At 39.8% G+C, this 26304-nt stretch overlaps 1 protein-coding gene across 9 annotated transcripts in view; it reads left to right on the plus strand.

The window, feature by feature from the left end:
• Positions 1-14510, plus strand: part of LOC120565155 (arf-GAP with coiled-coil, ANK repeat and PH domain-containing protein 2-like) — a 54082-nt gene extending 39572 nt beyond the window's left edge. For 2 of the 9 annotated variants that reach the window (XM_039810612.1, XM_039810606.1), the window contains 15 exons: positions 512-624; positions 1196-1247; positions 2026-2126; positions 2252-2357; positions 2657-2865; positions 3681-3750; positions 3880-3974; positions 4130-4317; positions 5276-5377; positions 5999-6091; positions 8090-8322; positions 8446-8555; positions 8653-8763; positions 9319-9380; positions 13319-14510. In XM_039810612.1, the coding sequence (XP_039666546.1) occupies positions 512-624; positions 1196-1247; positions 2026-2126; positions 2252-2357; positions 2657-2865; positions 3681-3750; positions 3880-3974; positions 4130-4317; positions 5276-5377; positions 5999-6091; positions 8090-8322; positions 8446-8555; positions 8653-8763; positions 9319-9380; positions 13319-13422 (1749 nt within the window). In that variant the 3' untranslated portion in view covers positions 13423-14510. Of the gene's footprint in view, positions 1-511; positions 625-1195; positions 1248-2025; positions 2127-2251; positions 2358-2656; positions 2866-3680; positions 3751-3879; positions 3975-4129; positions 4318-5275; positions 5378-5998; positions 6092-8089; positions 8323-8445; positions 8556-8652; positions 8764-9318; positions 12367-13318 lie in introns of those variants that run through there. The other 7 variants (XM_039810610.1, XM_039810615.1, XM_039810608.1 and 4 more) reach the window with 6 other exon arrangements.
• Positions 14511-26304: the final 11794 nt, after the last annotated feature.

Consider the following 26304-nt stretch of genomic DNA (forward strand, 5'->3'; position numbering starts at 1 on the left):
AATTATTGTTAATAACTTTATTATATATTAACTGGATAAACCAGATAAGTTCTGGGATATGTTTTGTCCCCGTATTAGTTGGACTTGTCAAAGCATCTTCAGAGACAGAGGGAAATGTGGATGAAGGAAAAAGTTAAATATTCTGAAGCCTTGACACTGTGAAGACAAATGTTTTCCAGTATTTTGCTAGGTGTATTTTTAACCTCCCTTCTCAGGCAATACGTATAATCTATTTGAATAGATCATAACTGCAACCATCAGCTGTGTGTGTTGTTTCTATCTTGTTTGGTTCTTGGTGTTAAACATTCAGGTCAGTGTGAGAAGGTCTAAACAAGGTCACTTACTGTAACACAACTAAAACTGATGGCCCTCATTTGGGACTTTGGGAAAAGTGCTGATTCACTTCTTACCCTATTGGAAATGTAGGAAATGGTTTGTATTTTAACATGTTTGCTTACATTGTTTTGTTTTTGCTCTCTGTTTTTTTTCTTTTCTGACACTTAATGTTCAGGACTTCTCGAATGACGACACCAAGCTGGAGTACAATGTGGATGCAGACAACGGCATCGCAATGGAGGGTTATCTGTTTAAGAGGGCCAGCAATGCCTTCAAGACGTGGAATAGGTATGACAGACGCAGTTCAATTAGCATCTTTATGAATACATTTAGAATTTAATTGTATGATAAGGAATTGCTATAGTGGGCTGGTTGTGGATTGTGGAGGGCATGCATTGTCATCAAAATCTAGAATAGAGATATTAAAGGTGCTTTACATTTTAATACCTCAGCAAGTACTTAAGTTTCTTTATCACTGTCACACGAATATAATTGGGTTGGATGTAGAAGGAAGAGGTTAATACTGTATATTTAATTAATTGGATGTCAGTGAAATACTATTCCTGACAACTATACCACTGTCACCTCTTTCTTTCAAAGTTGACCCATATATCCAGCAAGCCTTTCAAAAACATGTACAAATGAGACTGTGGGTGGGATTTACAGTATGTTCCTCTCCTTCCTCTTTCTCTTTACTGTATTTAACTTCTAAGTAGAAGTATCTTATCATCAGCGCTCTCTCTCTAGACACTGCCATTGCTCTAATTCACACTAGAGTTATGTCAAAAAAACGTGTTATTTTAGGAGCATCACTGGCAACTGCATGTGACTGCTTGTTTTTCTCGTGATCTCCTTTCAGGCGTTGGTTCTCCATCCAGAACAATCAGCTAGTTTACCAGAAGAAATTTAAGGTATGTCAAGTGACTCCCTGCACACTGACCACAATCAAATATGCATGAGTTTGACTTCCTGCATCAATAATCCACCCAATGTATTTTTAACAGGAAGCCGTAGGCACCATTTAAGAGCTGTAGTACAGATGTTTAGTGTAGGATAAACCACAGCTGTATGTGAAGATACAATAAAAAATGTTTTTAGTGTATAACACTGAAGAGATGATTGTGTGTTGCACCAAAGCCAAATATTTTTGCAGCAGTTGGAAAAAACAATTGTTAGACACATTTAGCATTTTACTAAAGTGAAGCATGGAAAACATGTCTATGCAAAGCTGTTAGTAGTCATATATTGTAATATATATATATATATATATATATATATATATATATATATATATATATATACTAATAATATTAGTACAATTGGCCAGTTTATTCAGTTATGCCCCGTTTATACAGGGTGGGAATAACACGCTTTTGCTGTGCTGTGCTGTGATTTTTGCATTTTAGTTTACACCCTAACAGCAGGAAATAACCACACATGGTAACGTCACTGAAGTTTACCTGGAAACTACCTGTATGATTGAAATATTGCCAAACATTTAGATTTGGATATTTTTTGCACTTTCTTCATTTGTGAATCGATTTTAAATATTGCAATTGAAAAATAACTACTGATTTACGATTAAGTGAGCAACACCTTTACTGTGTTGTACAGAACATCTTAGGTGTTCAGCACTGTCGGTTTGTGTGTGTATTGTGTTTAACCAAAGCTGCTGTGCTGTCCCCTCAGGACAACCCAACAGTGGTGGTGGAAGATCTTAGGCTATGCACCGTCAAACACTGTGAGGACGTAGAGCGTCGCTTCTGTTTTGAAGTGGTGTCACCCACCAAGTAAGTTTGAGACCCTGAATATTTTACTAAAGGTGGGAAGGTGGAGTAGCGGTGTACCCACCTCCCACACATGCTCACACACATTCAGCAGACAGCAGTTGTGTGATGCTTGTCTGTCCCAACAGGAGCTGTATGATGCAGGCAGACTCAGAAAAGCTGCGACAGGCCTGGATCAAAGCCGTCCAGAACAGCATCGCCACCGCCTTCCGCGACAAGGGAGATGAAGGCGAGGTAAAAACCAAACACACTGAGAAACACTGTGTGGATAGTTCAAGGGATTCACATATACTTTAGATAAATAAATTGATAGATAAATCATGTGTTGAAACTTTAACTGTGTATATGTATGTAACACCAATTTCCCATACTTGAGTTTACATTCACTTTCCCTTTTCTAGACAGTGTTTGCTGTTACATTGCCCAAATTACACCACAGGGATAAAGTTTCATTTAGCATTCATCCTATCCCATCTTAATAAATCTTGACCATCATTCTGGACGTCTGGGCATTCCCCTGTCTCTCATGTCAGAAGCTGGATAGAAAGTCGTCCACGTCAACAGGGAGCCTGGACTCTGGTGGGGAGCCAAAGGAGAGATCACTGAAAGGAGAGAGTGCCCTGCAGAAGGTCCTGGCAATTCCAGGCAACACCTGCTGCTGCGACTGTGGGCAGCCAGACCCCCGTTGGGCCAGCATCAATCTGGGCATTACCCTCTGTATACAGTGCTCTGGTATCCACAGGTAAAGTACTTTAGTTTTGTGTAATTAATCCTTAAAATAGGTGTTTTAATATTGAGGTTATGAACAGCTAGTTAATGGCAGCAAAAGCAGGACTTGCAGTAACAAAGAGAAATGTAGGAGGATATAGATAAATAAAATACCAATCTAAAAGAAAATGATAAATCACAAAGGAAGAAACAAAGTCATCAAACTTTTAAATAACCAACTTATACTTTTAAGTGCTATGAAAAAGTAAAGATGTTTTTTCCAGAAAGGAGAGACTGAGGAACTAATAAACTATGGAAACTAATATCAGCACATTGTATTTATTTATCTCCTAATTTGCAGGAATACAGTTCATTTTGAGTTCATTTGGTGTAGTGAAAACTGGAAAGTATTAAAAAGTCATTGCATGTTTGCTTAGTTATGGAAAATCCTTTCCACCAATGCTTTGTACAAACTGTTGGTCTTTAGGGATTTATGAAATGTAAACCCACTCTTATGAACAGACAGCCTGCTTGGGATGTTGTGGCGACCTTTAATTACTTTAATTTCCAGGGTAAAATAGTTGATCATTATTCAGGCCAAATTTTAATTAGCATAAAAGCATCCAGGGATCTTCCTTACTACAACCTAAAACAAGTAATTGATCTTCATTGTGATTTCCTAACCAGAGTGGGTTCAGATGTTTCCATCATATAGATCCCATTTGTAGCCTTTGTAAATCTCTGGCACTTTGTCTCTATAGTAGTTAACTTGTAATTTTATGTTGCACACTGCAAACCGATTTCCCTTGTTCTAAGCACAATGACTATAAAGACCTATTCTATCTGCAGGAGTCTGGGAGTGCATTTCTCTAAGGTTCGGTCTTTGACTTTGGATACATGGGAGCCAGAACTTCTAAAGGTGAGGGAGGAAAAACTGATGAACATAAACAAATGTACACGGACATCCAGTTCAAACTGAATGTCTTACTTCAAATCAAGTGCTTTTAACAAATTACTTTTACATTTATTTGTATTGCACCTTTCACAGTTGATGTGTGAACTGGGAAACGGAGTGATCAACCAGATCTATGAGGCTCGGCGAGAGGAGCTAGGAGCCAGAAAACCACAGCCAGGAGATCCAAGGTACAGAACTGGTAGAAAGCATATTGGTATTTTCTGACTTTTTCTCCCTTGATTCATATTTTACTTAACTTATTTCCTGGTATATAGTGTTTTTCTGTATCTGACATAAAACTGAATATTCTCAAACAAAGCCTGATGCTTCTTGTTCCTAACAGACACGAGGTAGAGGCCTACATCAAAGCCAAATACGTGGACCGCCGGTTTGTACGCCGGCCGTCAGATGAGGAGCTTCGCAACAAAGTGGTTTCTCTGAGCAAACAGGAGAAAAGGCTGAGCAGCAGCTCTGAGCATCTGCCCCCAAGACCGCCACCGCCCACCCCAAAACTCCGACCCGGTCAGTCAGGTCAGTCGAATAATTAACTTAACATAACACACCTTTCGACCCAAGAGTTTGTGATTGCTGTAACCTTTCCCCTCCTTTTTTGAACTTAATGAATAACAAACTGACTACAAAACTAATTCAAAGGTGCTGATCCTAACCTGGATGGTGTCTGGCAATCGCACAAACGATTACCACTAAAACGTGCACGGAATTTTAGCTGGATGGATTTAAGACCACTAGGTCCAACAAGCTGTCTGGACTTAATACAGTATTTACCTGTAATGTTTAAAAATCTGCATTACTAGTAGTTTGGAACAAGTCATGGTACATTTTGAAAACTGATGTATTTAAAGTCAGTTGATGAGGGCTTGGACATTGGATCGGTACTTTTTGTCATCTCACCCATAATTCCAGTGATCGGCTACTTGGATGAGGAGCAGTGTTACATAAACTTCCAATTTTAAGTTGAAAGTTCAACACAGTCTTTATTTATTTATTTTTTTTACAAATTTCCCCCATCCTAAATTACCTGGATACTGAACTAATACAGGACTTTAGAGTTTTTGTTTTTGTTTTGCAGAACTTTCAGTGCCGCTTTAGAAACAAAATTGCTCTGCATCAAGAGGGCAGTGTCATTTGTGATTGTGGCCACCTTTTTTATTGTATGCACTGTGATTTTTGCAAGTGTTTACCCATCGGCATACTGTATGTTCTCTGTGAACAGCATATGCCTCAGCCTTTTTTGCCTCCCATTGCTTCTCGAAGTCTGTCTCCTCCAGTGTCGACCGAGCTGGTAGTCTAACTATCTATCACCCTGCCTTCCTCTCTCTCCTCTTCCTCAATCTTTCTTTCCTCCTTTCCTGTTCTGTACTTCTGGACTAACCCCTGCTCTCAATGCCTTCCCTATAACTCTCCACCCTGCCACTCAATGTACACCCTCCGCCTTCCAATTCCCAAACTGCCATTATCCCTAACGTAGCTGTTGCCAGTGGCATGGAGGCTCGCCGTGACTCTCTCTTCTGTCCTGACGAGCTTGACTCACTCTTCTCCTACTTTGACAACTCTGCCAAGCTCAGGAGCAGTAAGTACTGAATGCTTAGTGTTTAGCTTGCTTCTCCATCCCCTCTGTCCATTTGTATTCACTGCTTTGGGGCTGTGGACTAACAACCCTTCATCCACTCCTCTGTTCTTCCTTCATCCAGACCTTTTTAATGGACCATCCCATCATGTTAAGGGCATTGCAGAGCGTACCATGTTTTGTTTTTCCCGGGGCTGGGGAGTGTTTCTCTCACAAATGGTTTTGGTCAGTGTCTGGTATTTGCATTTGTATCTGTCTCATCATAGTTTTGGTATTTAGGGACCTGAAACATAAGGTGATGATGTGGATCTGTCCTCCAGTTCTTTTTCTGTTGATTTCAGCCGGGATCTTACTGTGTGTTACTGTACAAAATATAAGGACCACCTGCTGTTTCTGGTAATCAAACTGGAGAAAAAATAGCAGCTGTCAAAAGCCAGTAGATGTTCAAAAAATGTTTAGTTACCAAACAAAATCATATTTATCAAAAGGTCTCTGGTACATTAGGCTGCTGTGTGATGATGTGAAAACAATCAGCAGGAAGGTGTTCCTTTTATTTTATACACTCAGTGAATGACATCTGTGTGTTGTTCCACCAAGTTGTGATTCAGACTCTTTGTTTTACAGTAAAAAGTGCAGACAGCGGCATCCAGAACAGCGCTGATGGGAGCAGGGAGATGCTGGCCAACACCCCTTCTAATAACAGCCTGACAGATGCAGGTAAGACACAAACTCATACACTCACACACCGCTGTCATTACACAGACATCCATTTTTTTTTTTTATAAGATCAATTTTTTATGGTTTTTTACATTTTTGAACAGACAAACACAATTGAACAAGAACAAAAACACTCTCCCACCCCTCACCCTCTGCGGTCTCGAGGAAAGAAAAACAAATAAACAACAAAAAACAAAAAAGTGAAAAAATTGTAATGCTGAGGTCATTAGGACTGATACTTGTGCTGCTGCGTTTTTCCATAGATCTATAGTCAATGACTTGGCTTTGTTAATCCTTGCTGTAGAGAGCTCAAGCATAACTATGTCCAGAAAATACGCCAACCACTGTTTTATACAAAGCGAGTGGGGGGTGGGGGGAGCCAGCGCTGAGCTATCATTTTCTTGGTTGCGGTTGATCCAGCTAGCCAAGTTTTCCTCTGTCTCCCAAGCAGGTGTAATTTTAGAGTCGTCATTAAGTAACAAAACAATCGGGTCAGTAGGAATTCGACATCCTATCACATGAGATATTATCAGTGGCGGCGCCAGACATGTTCTTTTGCTGGTGCTCTGGGGTTGCTGGACGTTTCAGTGAGGGTGCTCTGAAATTTTGAGTTTCCCTTGACGCAAATAGGCTAACATTACACACACTCGCGCAGATGCCCACCCATCTCCGCCGCGGTTTACTAAACGAGCGAACAAGAGATTGATTTAAAGTTGCCGATACAACAGCACCATAGAACTCTAATTAGCCCACCAAACATATTTCAAATACCAGCCAACAAGCCGGGTTCAAACAATCATTACTGCAGCTCTCATACAGTGGCTCAGAAGAGTAATGCAGCAGGCCAAATACACCACACATAGCCAAGCACACACATAAACACACACGCACATGTATCCTCACACAGTTTTCGCACTTGGACGTATGGTCAAAATACTGTAGTCATATCTGTAGTTACTTAATATATCTAAATAAGCCACTGAGGGCGAACACGTTTCTGGGCTAAAAATAAACCGATGTCCAGTGCGCTGTATAACTTTAGATTCGGTGATCCATTTATTCACATTTCTGTAAAACACGTTTACTGTAATGTTCTTCTACGAGACAGAGATAAGAGTAAAGTTCTTGCATGGACCCCTATCAGCTCCCCCACTGTGGCCTGGCTGTGCGGTCCCCTGGTCTAATGTCATTTTCAGCAGGGTGACGTTAAGCATCCTCAGCAGCAATCACAGCCGTGGTCAGCTCATCTTCCTCTGGACGCTTTTCTTTGTCCCGGTTGGTGACAAGTTCACCATATCTCTCAGTCTCATTTACAGGTTTTGATAAAGTCTCTACACCTTGACGTTGAGGGAGTAAAAAACTATCCATTGCTGGCGTTAGACTCACTTCTCTAATCCTAACGGCTCCAAATATTGAGCTCTTCTTCTTCTTCTTCTTTGTGAATATGTCACTGCAGAAGTAAGGTCAAAAGTTCAATGTGTGCTGCACCCTTTGGCCGAATACGATCACCTGTATTTTTAGCCTAAAAATAATCGTTTTGTTTTATTAATGTATTTATTAATTTTTCAAATATAAATTATACTATTTACACATTAACGATTTTTTTTAATTTATTTATAAATCAACCAGAGCAATTTCTTGGGGGTGCTAAGGGGGTGCTATGGCAAACCTAGGGGTAGCTACAGCACCCCCTAGCCCCTCCCTGGTGCCGCCACTGGATATTATTGATGTTTTATTCCAAAACTCATACACCTGTTACATGCCTATTTAAACATCTTGGCCAAGCATCAAGAGGGTCAGTTGCAATTTGGCTTATCCACAAAACTTCAAACCCATTATCACAATAAGTGATGCCCTCATGTGCCATTGCTAAGATTAAAGAGAATGTTCGGTTAGTGTCATCGTACAAGCGTGTAGCAACAAGCAACCACTGGAAGACAACTGCACGTGAGCTAATGCACACGCCCTTAATTGTTTTTCTTTCTTCCCATTTTTCAGACGCTGCTGAGACTCCGCCCATGGCCATGCCGGCCACGCTGCCTCCTCCGTCACCCTGTAAAGCGGTGGTTTTCTATGAGCCCAAGGAGTACAGCTCGGGTCTGCAGCTCTACTGGGCTGCATGTGCCCGCAGCCTGCCGGACATGTCGGAGGCACTGGCCCACGGAGCCGAGGTCAACTGGGTCAACACGGAGGACGACAAGAGGACGCCGCTTATCATGGCGGTGCAGGGGGTGAGCATCATCAAAACAGAATAGCTGATCTTTAGATAATAATAATAATAATAACACTCACAATTTAAGTGTGTTTTGCCACTCGAAAGTAATAGAATGTGTTACATCAATGGTTCCTTTCAGGGTTCGCTGGTCACCTGTGAGTTTCTGCTCCAAAATGCAGCTAATGTGAACCAGCAGGACGCTCAGGGCCGAGGACCTCTGCACCATGCCACCATGCTGGGACACACAGGGTTTGTCTTACACATCTCATCGTCATTACTTTACCAAATGTTTATGATGCAATTCAGATCATGTATGACCCTAAAAATAACTTTCTCTCTATTTTAGGCAAGTGTGTTTATTCTTAAAAAGAGGAGCAAATCAAAATGCTGCAGACATTGATGAGAAAACACCCCTGACAATAGCCGTGGATGCGGCCAACGCAGACATTGTCACACTGTGAGTGTTCTCGTTATCATTGGTATTATTATTGTTTTTCTGTGGGAGTTGTCTGAGCTTTCACACTGTTAAACACAACCAACCAGCTCAACTTTCAACTACATGGAACTATTGGGGTTTTGGTGACTTGCTCAAGAAAACGTTGACCACACATAGTGATGTTTTGTCAAATGTTACGACTCCTACAATTGGTTTGGAAAGGGAGACTAATTATTTGGAGTATTTTTAATGGCATGAACGTTTTATGATTTTATTACAAGCTAAAAAAAAAAAAAAACTTACCCAGTTTAACTGTCATTTACCAAGAGTAACAACTTCCTCCACAAGGTGTCACTACTTTATCAGTTTACAGATCAACACAATGCAGTGGACATCTTTTCCCTCTAGGCGTAACACAGTGACCTGTAATAGTGCTGTTATTTATCAGAGCTGAGTATTTCTGCGAGAACGGTTATTAAAACCACCGACAACAGAGTGACAATTTGATTTGATTATTGACTGGATCTCTTAACTGTGGCTAATCTGTCACTTCCTGTTCCTTAACCTGCTCCCTAGGTTGCGATTGGCCAAGATGAACGAGGAGATGCGAGAGGCGGAGGGGCCCTACAGCCAGTCAGGTCAATATAACACCAACAGCCCCACCGAGATGCAGTACAGGAAGTGCATGCAGGAGTTTATTAGCCTGCAGTTGGACGAAACTTAACCGTTTGCTCTTGTTTAAAGACAGGGGCCACATACTGTAAAACCAGACTTATCAGAGGAAATGTAAAGCCCAGATTTCTGAGTTGGGGTCAGTTGACTGAAACACTCCAAGATAACCCAGACAATTCATTCTCAGTGGTTTGATTACAAATTGGAGGCCACATTTTTGTTAAGAGACCTTCAGGTGAGGGGAAATTTGATCAACTGATTAGAGTGAACTGAGTCCAACTCTGTCAGTTGGGCTCCTGTGTCCTGCTGTATTGTGAGTGCAACTATCATCTTAATGTCCCAGCTCCTGCCAGGTGCTGGGCCAGCTGCACCTTGGTGTGGTATAACGTTAGGTGCTATACTGTATTAATGTGACAGGGTTAAAGCCATCGACTCTCAGTTTTCCATTAAGTGACTATTACTACTACTTATTAATGTAAAATAATTGATAGCACAAAATTATTTTTTATGAGGTAGTCTGTACTTATTCCCTTTTAAATTTAAAATATATAACTTTTGCAGATTTCCTCTATACTGTATAAGAGGTGTTCAGTGATTCATAGCAGTTAATGAGAAATTAGTTTCTTTGGCTAAAATACTTTTCGTTTTTCAATTAGTGTTGTGTCTCTAGCTACCCAGTAACTGCCACCAGTATCCAGTGACCTCAAAGTGATAATCAGGCAATAATCGTGACTTTAGAATTTCTTTTTATTATCTGAACCATCTGGAGAGGCGTAGCGTGTGTCTATAAATCACAAAGTTTCATTTGAAATTGTCATGTCAGAAGTAATTTATGCACATTCCTATTAATGGTTATGCAACTACTGTACAATGTCCTGCAATTGTATGGTTCCTATTTGAAGTCTTAACCATTTTAAAGGTCTGTTTATTTATTTGAACTGTTCGTTGTCCAAACATAATGCATCTTGCTGTTGTGACATGCTTGGGCAGAAGTCTATTTTAGAAGTTTTCTTTTAGAACTGTAATTCTAGGAACTGTATAATAAGTATACTTACTGTACATGTTGTAAATGATGAGATTGACTAGTTGCACAGGCGTGAGTGCCATGAGGGGCTCTGTGTTAACATCCTTATTTATTTATTTATTGTTGATTGTATGGTATTTACTTCCTGTTATGACAATATTGTGTCTTGGCTATTAGTCGGTTAAGTGTGCTTGCTCATTGCCTGTAATCGTGGGAAATCCAGAATTGTAAGATGATGAAGGCCTTTTACTGTCATTGCGTTGATTGTATCGAATGTTAGTGGGGTTTTTACTCAGAGGGTGGTACATCGTCAAGCAACAAGTGCAATAGTGTAGAAAAATATCCACATGTAACCGTGTATATATTCTTATCACCTGCTGGTCCTAGCTTATATTTATCTTAATCATATGGGAGATTCGAAGCTCACTGGAGTTTTATTGATAGGTAAGGAATGATTGAAACGTACCCCACTTTCATCCCACGTCCTCTGCTCCATGCAGCCCCAAATCCTGGGAGGGCACAAAAGCACTTTGATTAAATGGTCATTTCTGATTGATGGAACAGCGCCCCCTGGTGCTGACAGAACAGTATGTGATGTTTTGAATGGCTGACTTGCGAGGGGGTGCTTTCAGTAGTTAGAATAGAGATTAGTGATTGTGTTCTTAGGTAAATGAAGTTCTTGTGTCCTTTAGAGTAGATGCTGATGGCGTTTCTTGAAAACTCTTAGATCGGAGGGTAAAGGGACTCGTGTATCTTTGTGTGTTGACCACAGGAGGGAGGGCTGCGCTCAGAAATGTCCACGAGTAAAGCATCGTATATCGAGGGCTAGATGTGCTGCTTTACGTAGCCATAATTATATATTATGCTATTAGCCTGAATGCTGCTTTTTAATTTAAATTTTTTTTTAAGCGGATATACTCCGTGGTCATTTTTTCACTTTTTAAAAATAAGTCGGGAATGTTTTGGACCTGAGTGATAAAGAATGAATTCTTCTTCTTTTTCTATAGTGTGCAATGCTTGTTGATAGGGAATGTTACCGAAACGATCGCCTGCTGTCGTTGCAATAAAAGTCAGCAGCAGACACATCAGCAATGACCATGAGAGGAACAGAAGTAGTTTTGTCTTGAGCAGATTAGAGTCTGAAGTATGTGCTTCCAGTCACTGAATGATCCTCAAGTTGTTTAGCTTTGCGAGGGGATTTGCCACGGCGCCGTCCTCTTTGATACCCGAAGGCTTCGTCATCAGCGCCTCCCATCAGTTGATGAATGATGGGATTGATTAGGAACATTCAGGGGTAATGAATGTGAGGGAGGACTAACCTCATCAATCCACTTCTCCCTTTTTATTAAAGTGACTGTTCCCTCGGCTCAAGTGTTTCTACCAGATTGAGTGTGTGGAAGAAGTAGGCTACAGAGCGGTGGTTCTCAGCCTACGGCTTGATTTTTGGGGGCATTTTAACATCAATGTACGAAATCCGGGGAAGTATGTATATTTTTTTAAACGTAATGATACTACTTTTAATATAAGTATATTTTTTTCTTTCATCAGTATTTGTCTCCTGTAGTCTTCTAAAAAAAATGTAAAAACCTGAAAAGAGAAGATTTACTCTTGAAACTCAAACAGATTGAGAACCGCTGCTCCGGGTGTAAGAGGAGGCACTCTCTCTCTTCTTTAACACACTCCTTTATTACTCTCATCTACTTCTCTCTCTCTCTCTCTCTCTCTCTCTCTCTCTCTCTCTCTCTCTCTCTCTCTCTGTAAATTCACTCTCTCGGTTCTGTATTTTGCTTTGCTTTTCTCACTCTCCTCCCCAGAGTTGTGTGCCTTTCTTCTGTTCTTTTTTTCTTTGGGGTGCTGAGGCAAACAACTGTATTTTTGTACATAAACTCCTGCACTTTAAACACAATACAGTTGGTAACAAAAATGAATCTATGTGGGCTTGTCTTTTCTTTCTGAGTCGATCTACAGTTGCTAAATTGAAAAGCTCTCTGGCTGTTTTTGCCTTTTGCTTCTACTGTTCTTTCCCATCTTTTCTGCCTCTGCATTGTTCTGTCTATATCTCGAGCCCCGCCGACACTATGACAGGTATGGCCGACTTTTCCTTTTTGATTCTTGTTCTGATGATACTGTCACTGTGCACGAGCTCTCCACTCAGCACAACACTGTTGATATTATATCCTCCTGCACGATGAGGCATTAATGGTTTTCTACATTATTTTGTTTGCGTCTCAGTTGCAACACAGTTTAATCTCTAAAATATTTCTAGTCTTAATGCAAATATTTTATTTTACAATATTTAATGGAACTTATTTGCAGCAGGTTGATGTAGTCAGGAGGGAGACAAGCTCAGACTTTGATGTGGTGCTGAAGGGATTGTTATTATATCATCATCTTACCTTTTCTTAGCCACAGTGCCACAAAGTGTTTCAAATTTCAGACTTTTCTGACTAGTTACAATTAAGGTATTACTCGTATGTGTTATTAAATGATACATTGTCTCCTTCTGGACAGAAAACAATCATGTTGTCTTGTGCCACGGCAGAGACATAGTTACTGATATGACGATTATGCAGCCCTGTTCTCTGTCTCAGTGGTTCCCAAACTTTTTGTGGCTCATTTTAAAATTAAGTAATGTCTACTGTGACCGCTCACCACAGGTTAGAAGGGCCTTAGTTGAAACATAAGTTGTGAGTCGTTCAACAAAAGAGATTTTTCCCTCTCAGATTGTGTAATTGGAAGGCCTGAAAAAAAGTCAGAAAAGATAATTGTGCATAACAAATGAATGGAACCAATGCTCTGTCTGACTTCTCTGTAATGTTTTGCCTTTGTTGTTGTTGTTGTTGTTGTTGTTGATATCTTGTGTTCTTGTTTCTCTTGCAGGAGATGAAACCTACCAGGACATTTTCCAGGATTTCACCCACATGGCCTCCAACGACCCGGACAAGCTGAACCGCTACCAGCAGTACGATCCGCAACGACCCTGACGCAACAGAAACACCGTCCACTAGCACTCAGAAACACTGTCTTCTCAACCCAAGACAGACAAAAAGATGTCCATGGAAAGACGTCGTCCACTTTCCCTCCAACATCATTCAGCATTAAAGCCGGTCAGTGCTGCTGCTGCTACAGCTGGACTCATGTTACGATATCTAATGTGGCCGAAGCGCCATTTCATCAAATTGTATTCTTGCAGCTGTGTTTACAGCCCTTGTTGAAGGCACTTCATTTAAGTGAAGGGGAACTGCTGTGAACAGCAAACCTCACCTTTTTTCTATTTTTAAACTGTGCTTCAAGTAGGACCACACTACGTGAATGGTACAGTGTTGAAGCCTTTGAAAGGATTTGCAAAGTCATGAAAAATCTAAATAATAATTGAACTCAGTCTGAATGTAGAGCTGCCATCAAGGTTATTTTAATCTTATGTCACACTTCCTAACAAAGTGTGTTTTTTACCAAAAAAGAGCTGTGTTGCATCACAGTTGTAAAGAGGCAAGTGCATGACAGACTGTTAAATACTTCATTTAAATGTTTAAGTGCTTCCTTCCTTTTCAGTAGCATTCTCTTTATGATCATAGGCATCTTTTTTTATATCAAAGTTTTGCTTTACTGAACTCTCAGCAGCGTATACACGACATTATGCTTTTACTTATTTGCACAAATCCCTTTGTCTTAAATCGCCACTGATGTTTACCAGTTTTGATGGTAAAACTTTGATTTGTTAAACAATGTACAGTGAAGTAAACATGTTATTGCTGGTCTGCAATGTTTAATAGATGATAGTTTATTTTTATTTTTAAATGGTAGTTATTTTTGAAACACTTTCCTCTGAATAATTTGTCCTGGCACCACATCAGTACCTGCAGTACATGCCAGTGAGCAATCAGCCCTTCAGAGTCCTGATTTTTGTGGAATTAAAATAGCTTCAGTCGTGTTGAGATGATTGTTAATTTGTAGATTCAGCCTCATGCTGATAGTAATAAGATGTAGATGTTAAGATGTAGAGTTAAAGGTCCTATGTAGGACATTCAGAACCATTAGATGTTGTACTAGAGCACCATCACACAGCCCCCTTTCATGTTCTCAGCAAGACAGAGAAAGCGGCCCCTGAACACAAATGACGAGATTAACGGAATAAAGTTAATCTTTTGTGAACAATGTCAAGTGGCGAGGTAAGTACACTAGGCACCAGGTCGCCTTCAGCTGAACCTTGAACTGCACTCTGCCAGCTCCCTTTTACAATGCTGTGTGGAAGGTCACTCTCTTGACACACCAACCCGATAATCGGCCGTCGGACAGTCTGGCGAGGTCGGTGACTCAAGTCTGTTTCAGTGAACTATTTTCGTAAAATACGAGATTGTATTTCGAACAAGCCGCCATTATCGGTCAGCTGGAGAAGCCAGACCCACGTGACGCTACGTCACCCGGATCGTTGGTCTGATTGGTCCAATTGCGCCCAGAGGCATTTGAGCGGCATCCGTTGGTGACGCCCCTTTGGAAATGGGCTGTGAATGAACTTTCCCCAGACCCACTCTGTTACCTCAGTCAACCAGGCTAACTCACAGAGGGAGTGTGACTTAATTCTCTGCTCAGGATGCCATTGCTCCACTATATCTTTACATAGCAAATAGTTATAATAGCAATATTATTGTTCAAAATCTCTTATATAGAACCTTTTAAAGAACTCTCCAATAATATCGACCTATATGGTATATATGGCCATTTTATTCCTGTTGATTCTAGAAATACTAGTAACCCTGTATTGTACAGGTTTGTAATTTTAAAACAATTTTATGGGACGTTTCCTGAAAATAACTAATTTGATGTTAATTATAGGAAATATAAGATTTTCCCTGAAAGAAGCTCCATTAAACCCAAGTAAATGTTCATTTAGTATTGGAAACTTAAAGTTAAAACTAAGTTACTACTTTAGATTTCAGTCCTGGTTGATCTGGCAGCACCCGTGGTTACCGTGGAAACAGCAAGTGCGGTTACTTTCTGTAGAAAGTAGCCGCTTTCTCTTTTTAGAGCGCAGCCAAACAAACTCACGTTGTTTTAATAAAGGAGTTAGTCAATGATCCATCATGCTTTGATACTTACTTCAAATTATAAACACTTATTCTGGATTATGTTACCTGTGAATTTCTAGGCAATTTGAATCCAGTGTGTTGAAGGCAGACCCTGCCACTAACAAAGAGGGATAATTACTGAATGTAAATACATTGAATGGCTATTGCTGAAAAAATGCTGAGCATAAATAATAAATAAAAAATTTGATTTCATGAAAAGTTTAAGGATTATAGCTTAAATTCTCCCTATAAGGTGAATTGTATGCCTGTTGACAAATTTCACATTTTCATGTTCAGCTGACCTGCTGTGCAATACAATACTCTGTTATGCAGGCCGATTATTAGTCAATAATTGGACGTGTAATTATTAAACCCTGTCTTTGTTTCCCTATAATAGCAGCAAATTACATCGACATTTCAAGTAAACTTTTCAGGAAATAATTTTGGAAATTACAGACCTATGAAGTAAAACTTTACAGAAATACCGTAGTCTGCAAAATGATATGTTAGGAAATATTACACTCTGTGGAAATTCTGTAAAGGTGTATGGCTTGAGTTGTAGAGCCACTAGCAGTTCATGTGATGCGTTGTTAAAGAAACATTTTCACTTAAAGAGTGTTTGATTTAGTTCAGACGACTGCACTGAAATTCCAGAAATAAATTCTGCAACTTTCCTGATGGATTTTATGTGTTCTGAGTAGGATCTGACTTTTTTTTTTTTTTTTTTAAACTGTAAAATCTTCTCTTTGACATTTTATAATAAGATATTATTAGAAGCGCAGAGGAAACCTTTGGCCAATGCAACATGGGATACATTTCTTGTACATTTTGTACAGTTGCTTTTTAACTCAGAATTGAAGTATAAAGTTAGTGGTACTTGAATCGTTAAATAAGCTTTTGTATATGCTGTTCTTTGTATCCTTCAGTAATTGTAGCCCATTTTATATTGCCTGTCTGTATACCAGTATACATGTACTGTATATTCTACCTGTAATATGTAAGAACTTCAATACATATGGACTGAGGATTCATCACCAAATGTGTATTCTTTTTTTTTTTTTTTTGCTTTATCTCAAGGTTTAATTACAACCGTAACAGGGATGTGTTTGTCAGCACAAAGTTGAATGCTGGTGCCATAGTCCACCAACAGGTATTTGAAATTGTTTAGGTTGTTTCGTTTAAGTTGCTCGTGTGAAAATAATGTCGTTCTGCTGCTCTCCTGGGCGGATTTCTTTGTTCAGTACTTTGTCATTAATTTGTTTTCAAATACTCATTAAAAACCTGAAGTATGTCCACACGAAGATGCAGTCAAACACATCTACATACATTTTAGTTTCTGTAAGGGCATTATCAAATGATACGCCAGAAGAAATAAAGAAAATAAATAGTGTCAATACACACAAGCGCACAAAATAATTCAAGGCAAAAAATGGTTTCTACAATTTTCTCCCTCAAAGGAGTCACAAGTCAAAGGCGGAGCATTTCCTCTTAATCAAGAGCAAGGCAGTAATTCATCATTGTGCACTTGGTCTACTAACATTATTACAAAATTGTCCCATTATGTTTTGCTTTTTATTAGAGATGGCCCAATACCATTTTTTGCTTCCCGATACCAATTCTGATACCTGGATTTGCGTATCGGCCGATACCGAGTACCGATCCGATACCAGTGTGTCATATATTTTATTATGTTTTAACAACTGTATACTGCTATCCCTGTATGGATGTGATATTATTTCTATCTTTGTTGTCGGTCTGGCTCGGGTTAAACTCTTTGTGAAACATGAACAAACACAAACAATGAATGCCACAGAACTTTCTTTTATTCTCCAGTTTGACAGTCAGAACGGAAAAAGAACATAAATAAACTACTTTAACGTAGATTTTCTTTAGGGCTTTATTACGTGGTATCGGATCAGTGCATAAACTACAGTACTCCCCGATACCGATACCAGCGTTTTAGGCAGTATCGGTATCGGACCATCTCTACTTTTTATAAACAAGATAATTATCCACTTCAGGCTCTTTTCATTATATTGTATTCAATATAATGAGAGGGTCTAAAAATACTTGTTTTCGACTGAGGCTCTGTCACTTCCACTTCTCTGCATTTGTTGCTCATAATGTGTAATTTCAGCTATTTTGTATCTTTGTACGTCATGCTGAATGAGAGTGTGAGTCAAAGACTAAACTTTAATGTGAGTCACAAACCCCAAGAATCAGGATCTTGATGATTTTTCCAACACTGGATTTTAGTTGCGGTTATTTGTCATAAAAATGTGTCGATAAGTACTGAAACAAGAGTTACATTTGCAGATGAACATCTTGTTAAAACTGTGCAAATGTCCTTCAGTACAGTGTCCCACAGGCAGAAAATATCCCATATTTATACCAGTACACATGCTTGTATGTGGTTTAGAGTAGAACGCCTAATTGTCCACCCTGTAGAGGCCTTTCGCTGAATATTTGGGGGTCACATTTTATAGTGTCTTCTTCCCTGACCTGTGTTACAAGTACAGGAGCTCTCATGCAAATTCATTTTGTTAGTGATGTTTTTATTTTTTTATTTTTTTTTCGACTTCATCACATTGTGTTTTCCTCGTTTGTTACTACTTCTGAGGCCTTTTACTGGGTTACGTTTTTAGAAAACAGCAGTGGAATCTGTCCAGCAGGGGGAGGGCTGCTTTCAGTCTTTAATATTTGGAGGCAAACTAATCTTGACCTATGCAGCCTGAAAATGCAGCTGAGGATCCTGAAAGGCAACTTCATGTAAGTCTGAGTTTGCTCAATTTATTCACTTTATTTGAGAAGTTGGTTTAAAGCCTCACATAAATCCTACTATAATTTTTTTTTTTCGGGATGTGTCTCTGCTCTGTGTTTATAGTTTTTAGCAGTTTATCATTTTTTATCGCTCCACCTGTTAAGTCGCAACAAATAAACTAAACCTACAAAGCTCTAATTTTAAACTCTGCTCAGACTTTGTTTAACCCTAAACTTCAATGGAAATTATTATTTTAAACAAAGAGGCTTCATTCATTAATGTACACTGGTGAGCTCATTAATTTCTCCCCGTGCCAATCTTGATACACATCTGTGGATATATTACCCAGTCCCATTCCACCTTTAATAATTACAGCGTGTTTATTTCTGCTGCTCTTTAAATGAGAGGCATGCGGGCCAGTAGTGCCCACCACTTCAAATGACTTATAGTCGTCTGTGTGTGTGTACAGCCGGCCAACGTGTGTGTTTAGTCTGCTTCAAACTAATGTTCCTGAAAACACATCTCTTTTTCAACAACGATAGCACGATCATAATTCATTTCAATACTACCGGACACGCTCATGTTAAACATGCAGAACAACCTTCTGAAACATAGAGGAGAGGGTCAGTGTGGTTTTCTTCTTCTTCTCCTCGCATCACATCTCGCAAAATGGTGTGTGTGAACTGTGATGTGACAAAGAAGGATGAAGCAGAGTGACACAAACTGCTATGCAGTACTGCTGTGGGTTTACTGTCAATGGCTGCCGGGTCAAAGGCAACAGACTTTCACTTTATTCCCACGGTGGCCATTTTGAAACTTGCATTTAACTCTAACTTTGAGAAGAAGTGTCTGCAGTTTTGATGCACAAAAACTATTATTTCAAACGTTTCTATCTAGAAGTTATATCAGAAACTCTGTGTAGGAATTGGAGCCTCAAATATACTGGACTATTGAGGCTGATATTGGTATTTGTCATGTTTTGTTCAAACCCTGTGCAGTAGTAAGAAAATAAATAAAAACTTGCAGAAACATAAAAAGCTAAATTCATTTTAGTACGTTAGAAAATAATTATCAAATAAAATGAGGTACTCCTCCTGCCTAGTTATTATTATAGCACAGTGCGTTTTTGCCACAGAGTCTCCACCAGATACCATCTATAAATGCCAGTTTATATCTGAGTTCAAAGGTCATCTGATGCCCGTCTGTGCCTGGCTCACAGGCTTTGCTTTGTGAATCGGCCACCAGGCCTTTTCCAGGAATTCTGCGGTCCGCTCGCCTGTGGAGAAATGAAGGGCCGCTGCTGGAGACGTTCCCCTCCATAAAAACACCATGTGAACAAACGCTGAGAGGGCCAAGCCCCATTAATGCCACTCTGACTGCCAGGGACCAAACTGCAGAACGTATTCATGTTAACAAGTCACCGAGTCCAATGGTGACTGAAGTCAGCTGAACTGAACGCCAGCTGGATGAGATCATTTCACTTACTTCCAATGCAAAAACCAAGTTTAAATATTTTTTGCTTCACTTCATTTACTGACACTATAGTTTCAGGAACATGTTAATAGTTACTGCAAGTAAAGTCACTGTTTATTTGACTAACTTGCTGACTCGTTGAAGATATTTTTTCCGGATTCATGTGCAGACCTGATTGGGGGAGATTCTTCGTTCTGCCTGATCGCTGCTGTTTGACCAAGATACTTAGGTGAGGAGTAGTGATGGTGATGAATTATACTAAATTGTATAGACGTGAACTATTTTTAAGAGGAAGATGAACTGTGAATTCATTTAGTCATCAGTTAATCAGTTAATGTTTGACTAAATAAAATAAATAACATTACCGTTAAAAAGTTGAATCTCTGCCACAAAAGGTCGATGACTGAGGGGACGGCTCTATATTTTTGAATGGTCTTTTATGCTCTTAGGGTGTAGAAAGACCTCTTTACAAATTGCTTTTATTTATGAAGGGTTTGCAAAAAATACATGTTTTGTACATGGATAACAATTCGCTGTACACGGGTTAAACCAGACTGACAATAGAAAGGGCAGAAAGAGTCAAAGATACCTCTAAGCAACAGTTGAATAAGAAGAGAAGACCTCACCAGTCATTGATTAAAGAAACTGGAAAATAGCATCAAAATGTTTTCAGATTTGAACAGAAACGGTTCCTGTTTCATTGTCAACTGCCCAATAAATCAGCCAATAATAAGCTGGAGTTAACAGGCTGTTGCTTCAGCAAAGTTATTCTTAAAACGTCACAACAGAAACCGAAGGTTAGCCTAGGGGTAGCACTATTGGAACTGGATCAGCTGAGTATACTATGGACTCGTGACGAATCCCAGTTTAAACATATTCAGTCTAACCACTGAGTAGACTGCAGAGGGCTCAAAGAAAAACAAAACTATTTAGAGCCTAATCGTTTTCAAATTCAAAATGGAATGGTATTTGAAAATGGTTATAGCAGTACTCTCTCCTGTCATCATTTCATTCTTCTTCACATTTCACATTTAAATAATACATTTATAGTCTGAAGCGTACTGTTTTAGCCACAATTGAAGTAAATAAGAAAAACATCAAAATAACAGGTGATTCTAAACTTTTGGGCAGTGTAGATGTTTTTGGTTCTGACTTTCTCATTCAATTAGATAATTTAAAGTGTTCGAGTAATAGATAACAAATCTGAGTCTCAATTGTGTGTGTGTGCAATAGCCGTAGCTCAGCAAAAGACAACAGTGGCTTATTTAAGTTGAAGTAGCAATGTAAAAAGACAAGTAAGAGTCCTGCATTGTAACTCCGGCTGTCAAATAAATGTAGAGTAAAAGTATGCCTATGTACTGTATATTTACCTATGAAACATAGTGGAGTAGAAGTATAAAGTAGATTAAAGTAGCAGTAGATTTGAGTACATTTGCTTTGCTTGCCACAGTTGGGTATTTGAAAGACATGGGAGGGCGTAGTGAGTCAGAACTTCATCGGTTCGAGCTCCATCTCTGCCTCTGAGAAAAGATTATATAAAAGAAAAAGCCTTCATCCAGGCAGAGACATTGCTCTGTTTAAGCATTTGTGCTCCACAGCACAGTCTTGGCCTCCAAATCTTCAGCCATAATTGCTAATATTTACTCCGACGTGTTCACACTGAACAGAAAGGTTCAGGTTTCACATTTTGGAGCGGCCTTGTGCTGGGAATCCAAACAGTTCAGCTTGTATTCTCTAAATGCTGATGAATGGACTGACGGCATGAATAGGCACAGTGTTATGAGCACACTTTCATTCCACAATATCCTCCACCACACTCACACTGACGAGGAGAGGAAAAAGGTGGTGGCGGCCGAGGTGTTAGACAATGCGGTGTACCATGCGCTACCCTCACCAGGCTGCAGATCTACGCTTCCTTCTCCAGAACTAGCGCTGGTTTAGTTTGTCTTTAGCAACCTGCGTATCCAGAATGGGCAGCCAGCAAATTTTTTTTTTTTATTCTTCCATTTCTGAGTGAAGCCTCCCCAGAGAGCAGTGCTCCACAGCATGGTGAGCGGTCAAGCGTCAGCATTTCCAGCAGGTCTCCCCAGCTGGGGAGGTCTGGTGTCCAGCTGTTCTGACACCGAGGATGGAAACCTCCTCTTAGACTGAGGGAGCATTCAGTGCTCCTCCAATCCAAAGAGTATTTGGGCAGTGGGAACCCTGCTGCATACATTTCCCAGACTTGGGAACATGAGGAAGAATTACCAACACTGTTCTCCCTAAACACCCAATGTGATGAGACATTTAAACAAGGAGTTTGGTGATATTGTAGATTTATCTTACTGTTAACAAATCCCATTTAAAGACCAAAACTAACTAACTAATGAATTGATCCTACGTGTTTGAGTGGAGAGGGACGTTGCATTCAGTCAAGATAACAAAATAAATTGATAAAGTAAAGTTGATTCAGGTTAATTGTACTTCAAAAGTAAGGTGCTCCTTTGTTAGCTCAGTTTTTGCTAAAAACTACTGTTCCCAGCTGTTTTAGGAAGTTGCTGAGCTTACTTCTTTTTTTTTTTTCTTTTTTTTTTTAAGTGATGCTATATGTTGGTGCTCTATTTTTCTTGTTTTTTAAATAAAGATTTCTTTAGGGAACCAAAGGGCTTGTGGCTGAGAGAAACATACAGGGTAACACAGTCCGAAAATGTTGAGAGATGGACAAAAAATATAGTTTGTTTTGGTCATTTTACTTGATTTATTTGAAATAAAAAATATGGAATTATAACTTATCATTATACTATATTATTATACTTATCCTTTAACCTAAAAATATTCAGACAGTAGGAATGTAAATGTCAAACAGGCTTGTAACCAGACAGCTGCAGGTTCAAATAACCCACACCAACTAGGAACATGTGAGAGAAGAGTACATTACCAACCCTCTCTTCCCTAAACATTTACTGTTGTGGCACACTTAAGCAAGGCACTTACTGTATAAGCCCCAGCGATTAATCGTGACCCATTACAATTACATTTTTACTTACAAAAATGACTGACGATCATTTGACTAATTGATGCTGTTGCTCAAAAAAAGGTAGCAATCTCAAGCCTCTTTATTTTTTTTTATAAACCAGTGGCAATGGTTGTGCAACACAATATTATGATTAGTGGTTAATTATTTGGGCGGACAAAGCTATAAATAAGCAAAATGTGGTTATTTTTTTATCTTAACTCTATATACCAGTTTGTTTCACTGGTACGTCAGCTTCTCTGACATTACTGCATTCTTTTTCTTCTCTACACAGTATTTGCTGTCGCTGGGGGAAGAGAAGGGAGTCCCATCTTTAAACTTTGAGTCTCAGGATAGTTCCTCGAGTCCATACAACTCTCATCAGCTGTGGAATTCAAGCACAGAGCTCAGAGGCTTCAAGAAGGTCATTCATTAATAAACTGTTGTTCAGGGATTAAATGCAGTGCTTAGACCTGCCACTTGTCCTGCCCAGCTGCTGCTGACGGATGCCAGTACCGACTCAGAGCATTACATAACTCTACAGACTGTTTTGACATCAGTCGCCCTATCTGGGTGCAGAAGGCCCGAGTAAATGTCAACACAGTAAACTTCAGACACCGAGGAAGGGCAGGGTTAGAGTAAACAGGCAGCCGCATGTGGCAGAGAGACAGGGAACTTGTACTTCCTGAAGCTGGTGGTGCGTCAGGAACTCTTCAGTGCTACTAAAGCTACTGAGGCATAATACATAATACATAATCAATACTGCTGCAGCCTTTCACCAACTGTACTTTCTCTGTGGCACAAATGTCATTAAACTAGGACCAACAAGTGCTTTTGGTGTAACCGCTGCAACTAGCAATTATCTATCTTTTGATTATCTATTTCAGTCATCTTTCTACTTATTAATGGTTACAGCTATAAAATCTCAGAACTCACTTCAAACTGCTTGTTTTAGCCAACCAGAGTTCACAGCTTTATCTTTTTATGATATTTCTTCAAGAAAAAATGCTAAACATTCTCCATTTCTAGCTTCTTAAAATTGACAACTTGCTGCTTTTCTCTGTTTTGTGTCACTGGAAATTAAATACATTTGTTGTTTGAACTGCTGGTCGGACAGAACAAGCATTTGGACTCCTGGGTCTGGGCAATACTGACATTTTCGGACATTTCTGTGGATCACATGATTATGTGATTGAGAAAATAACATGCAGATTAATCGATAAAATAAATAATCTTTAATATCCAAAGTTAAGGGATCCTTTCCAAAATGATATGTGTTTGTGTTAAAAGATGAATGTTGGCTAATATATTGTTATCAGACTTTTAAGACTCGTATGTATCAGCCTCAAAAATCCAGTGTCAGTCGACCTCTAATCCTCACATTTAAGAGGATGGAAAAAGCAAATATTTGGCATTTTTGCCTTTTTAATGAATCCATTTTTTTAAATAAAGAGAGTGGTTGATCAGATAATCCGTTGATTGACTAATTGTTTCAGCATTCATTCAGTGTCCTGTGACGTGTGTGTGCGTGCATGTGGACTGGTGACAGTCTGTGTATGTACTGTATGTATGTATGCACTACTGTATGTTATGCTGTACTTTCTAAACAGCAGATACTGTATGTGTCCAAGACAAATTTCCTTCGGGACAATAAAGTCTATCTTATTTTATCTTGAACTCCAACAGCTTAGCGGTCATTTCCATCTTTTTGGACACAGGTGAGGCAGTGTGAGAGTTCACAAAAAGTGAACCTGTGGCATATGAATTCTGGCCAAAAAGGAGTAAGCTAAGTAAGCATAATGGAACGGTTTATATTCACTCCATGCTGCTTCAAAGTCTGCTGCAGGAGGTCGCTATCTTTTCACCATCAGAGATAGAAGGAAACCTACGAGCTGGGGGCCGCTGAGTCCAACAACTCCACAACATCCTGACTTTCTCTATTCAGAAGAGACAGCACAGTCTGCTCAATCCAGAGCTCTATCATGGACCACCGGCGCATCACTCGCTGGTCCTTGAGTCCAGCCAAAAACTCTCCGAGACCTCGACCCTGTGTGCAGGCCACACACTCACTGACCTGACCATTGAGCTCTCTGGTGTGTCCGCTTGTTTGCTTAACCCTCCATCCTTTCGTCGACACAGTTATCACCACTGCATCCACAGACGGTGACTACATGCTCCGTCTGCTCACACAAAATCTTCTCCTCTTCCTCCTCCATTTCTTGATGTTTGGCTTGTCGGTTTACTGACAGACATAAGTCGCTGCTGGTTGGCTGCGTGCCTCCATGCAACCAAGGGATCCTTTTTGCCTTCTATGGTGCTTCGTAGTTGTACTCTTTAGGGAATTTAGAGCTGCAATCTTTCACACTTCCTAAAAAGCACAAGTCTAAGCTCAGAGGTAAGAGTCATGGATTTGTAAGCACAGGTTTGATTCCTACAAAGGCCAATAGTTGTCGAGATATTTCCGTTTGGACTGCCAAATTGGTGGATCGATTGATGTTGCCATAAATAGAGCCACGCAGCTAGCATGGCTTAAACAGGGCTCTGAATGAGTTTGCCTATAGCACCAAAACATCCAGGAGCACCATGTTAAATGTAGAAGTTCCACATGGACGGAACAAAGCTGCAAAACTATGCTTTGTCGCAAGTAAGGAAAACGTGAAGGTGTGAAAACGACTTCGAAAGGTTGTTTGGTGAATAACTGATTCTTATCGTGTGTCAGTTTACAATTCAAACAGAGATAGGAGGATGAAGTCCACTCCATCACAGAAATGTGAGAGTATGTCTGAGGTATGAGACAATGCTAAGAACAGAGGCAGACTTTCCACACAGACAAATCTACATAAACAGCCCACCCAAATCATAACACAAGTTATCTCAGGACACTTTTCTTACAGATAGAGTAGGTCTAGACCACACTCTATAATTTACAGAGAGCCAACAGTTGGGTGTTGGGGTTGCAGTGTGACTTAACATTCCCTCCTGTGGAGGCTACGTGGTGTTACAGCATCTCCAGGAATGTGATCCCATAATAGAAAGTTCGTACCTCAGCTGTTGACTCAACAATCTCTATATTTAGGATGTGTTGAATCTGACGTGGCGTTCTGCATCGTTAAAACAGCAGATGCTTCTTCCTCCATCTCACAGGATCACGTGCTGAGTGATAACGATGGTTAATGTGGTCGTTAAGGTCAAAGGAAAGATTCGGAGCGTCTGAGGAGTCGATAAAGTTGTTGAACAATCCTCCATGACCAAGTATCTGGGAATGTGAAGGGAGGAGTTGATTAGACTAAATGTCTGGCCATAATGTACACACGCTGGTTCACTGACCACTTTCTTCACAGCAAAGACGTTTTTCCACCAGTCTTACGCATTAAAAATCAAACGAGTGGCATTCCAATACATTTCATGCAGAAAAAAACTGCCTGTGTTATCATTTCCTGAACGCTTCCCAAACCACTTTTCCACATGAAGCTTAATTTACCAAATATAATCACACTTAGGTTGGGGAAACTGGCCACTTGAAGATGATAAACTTGATCTTGGGTTGAAGGCCAAAAACTACAAGAAAAAAAAA

This window comes from Perca fluviatilis, chromosome 9 (assembly GCF_010015445.1).
Source record: "Perca fluviatilis chromosome 9, GENO_Pfluv_1.0, whole genome shotgun sequence".
NCBI lineage: Eukaryota > Metazoa > Chordata > Actinopteri > Perciformes > Percidae > Perca > Perca fluviatilis.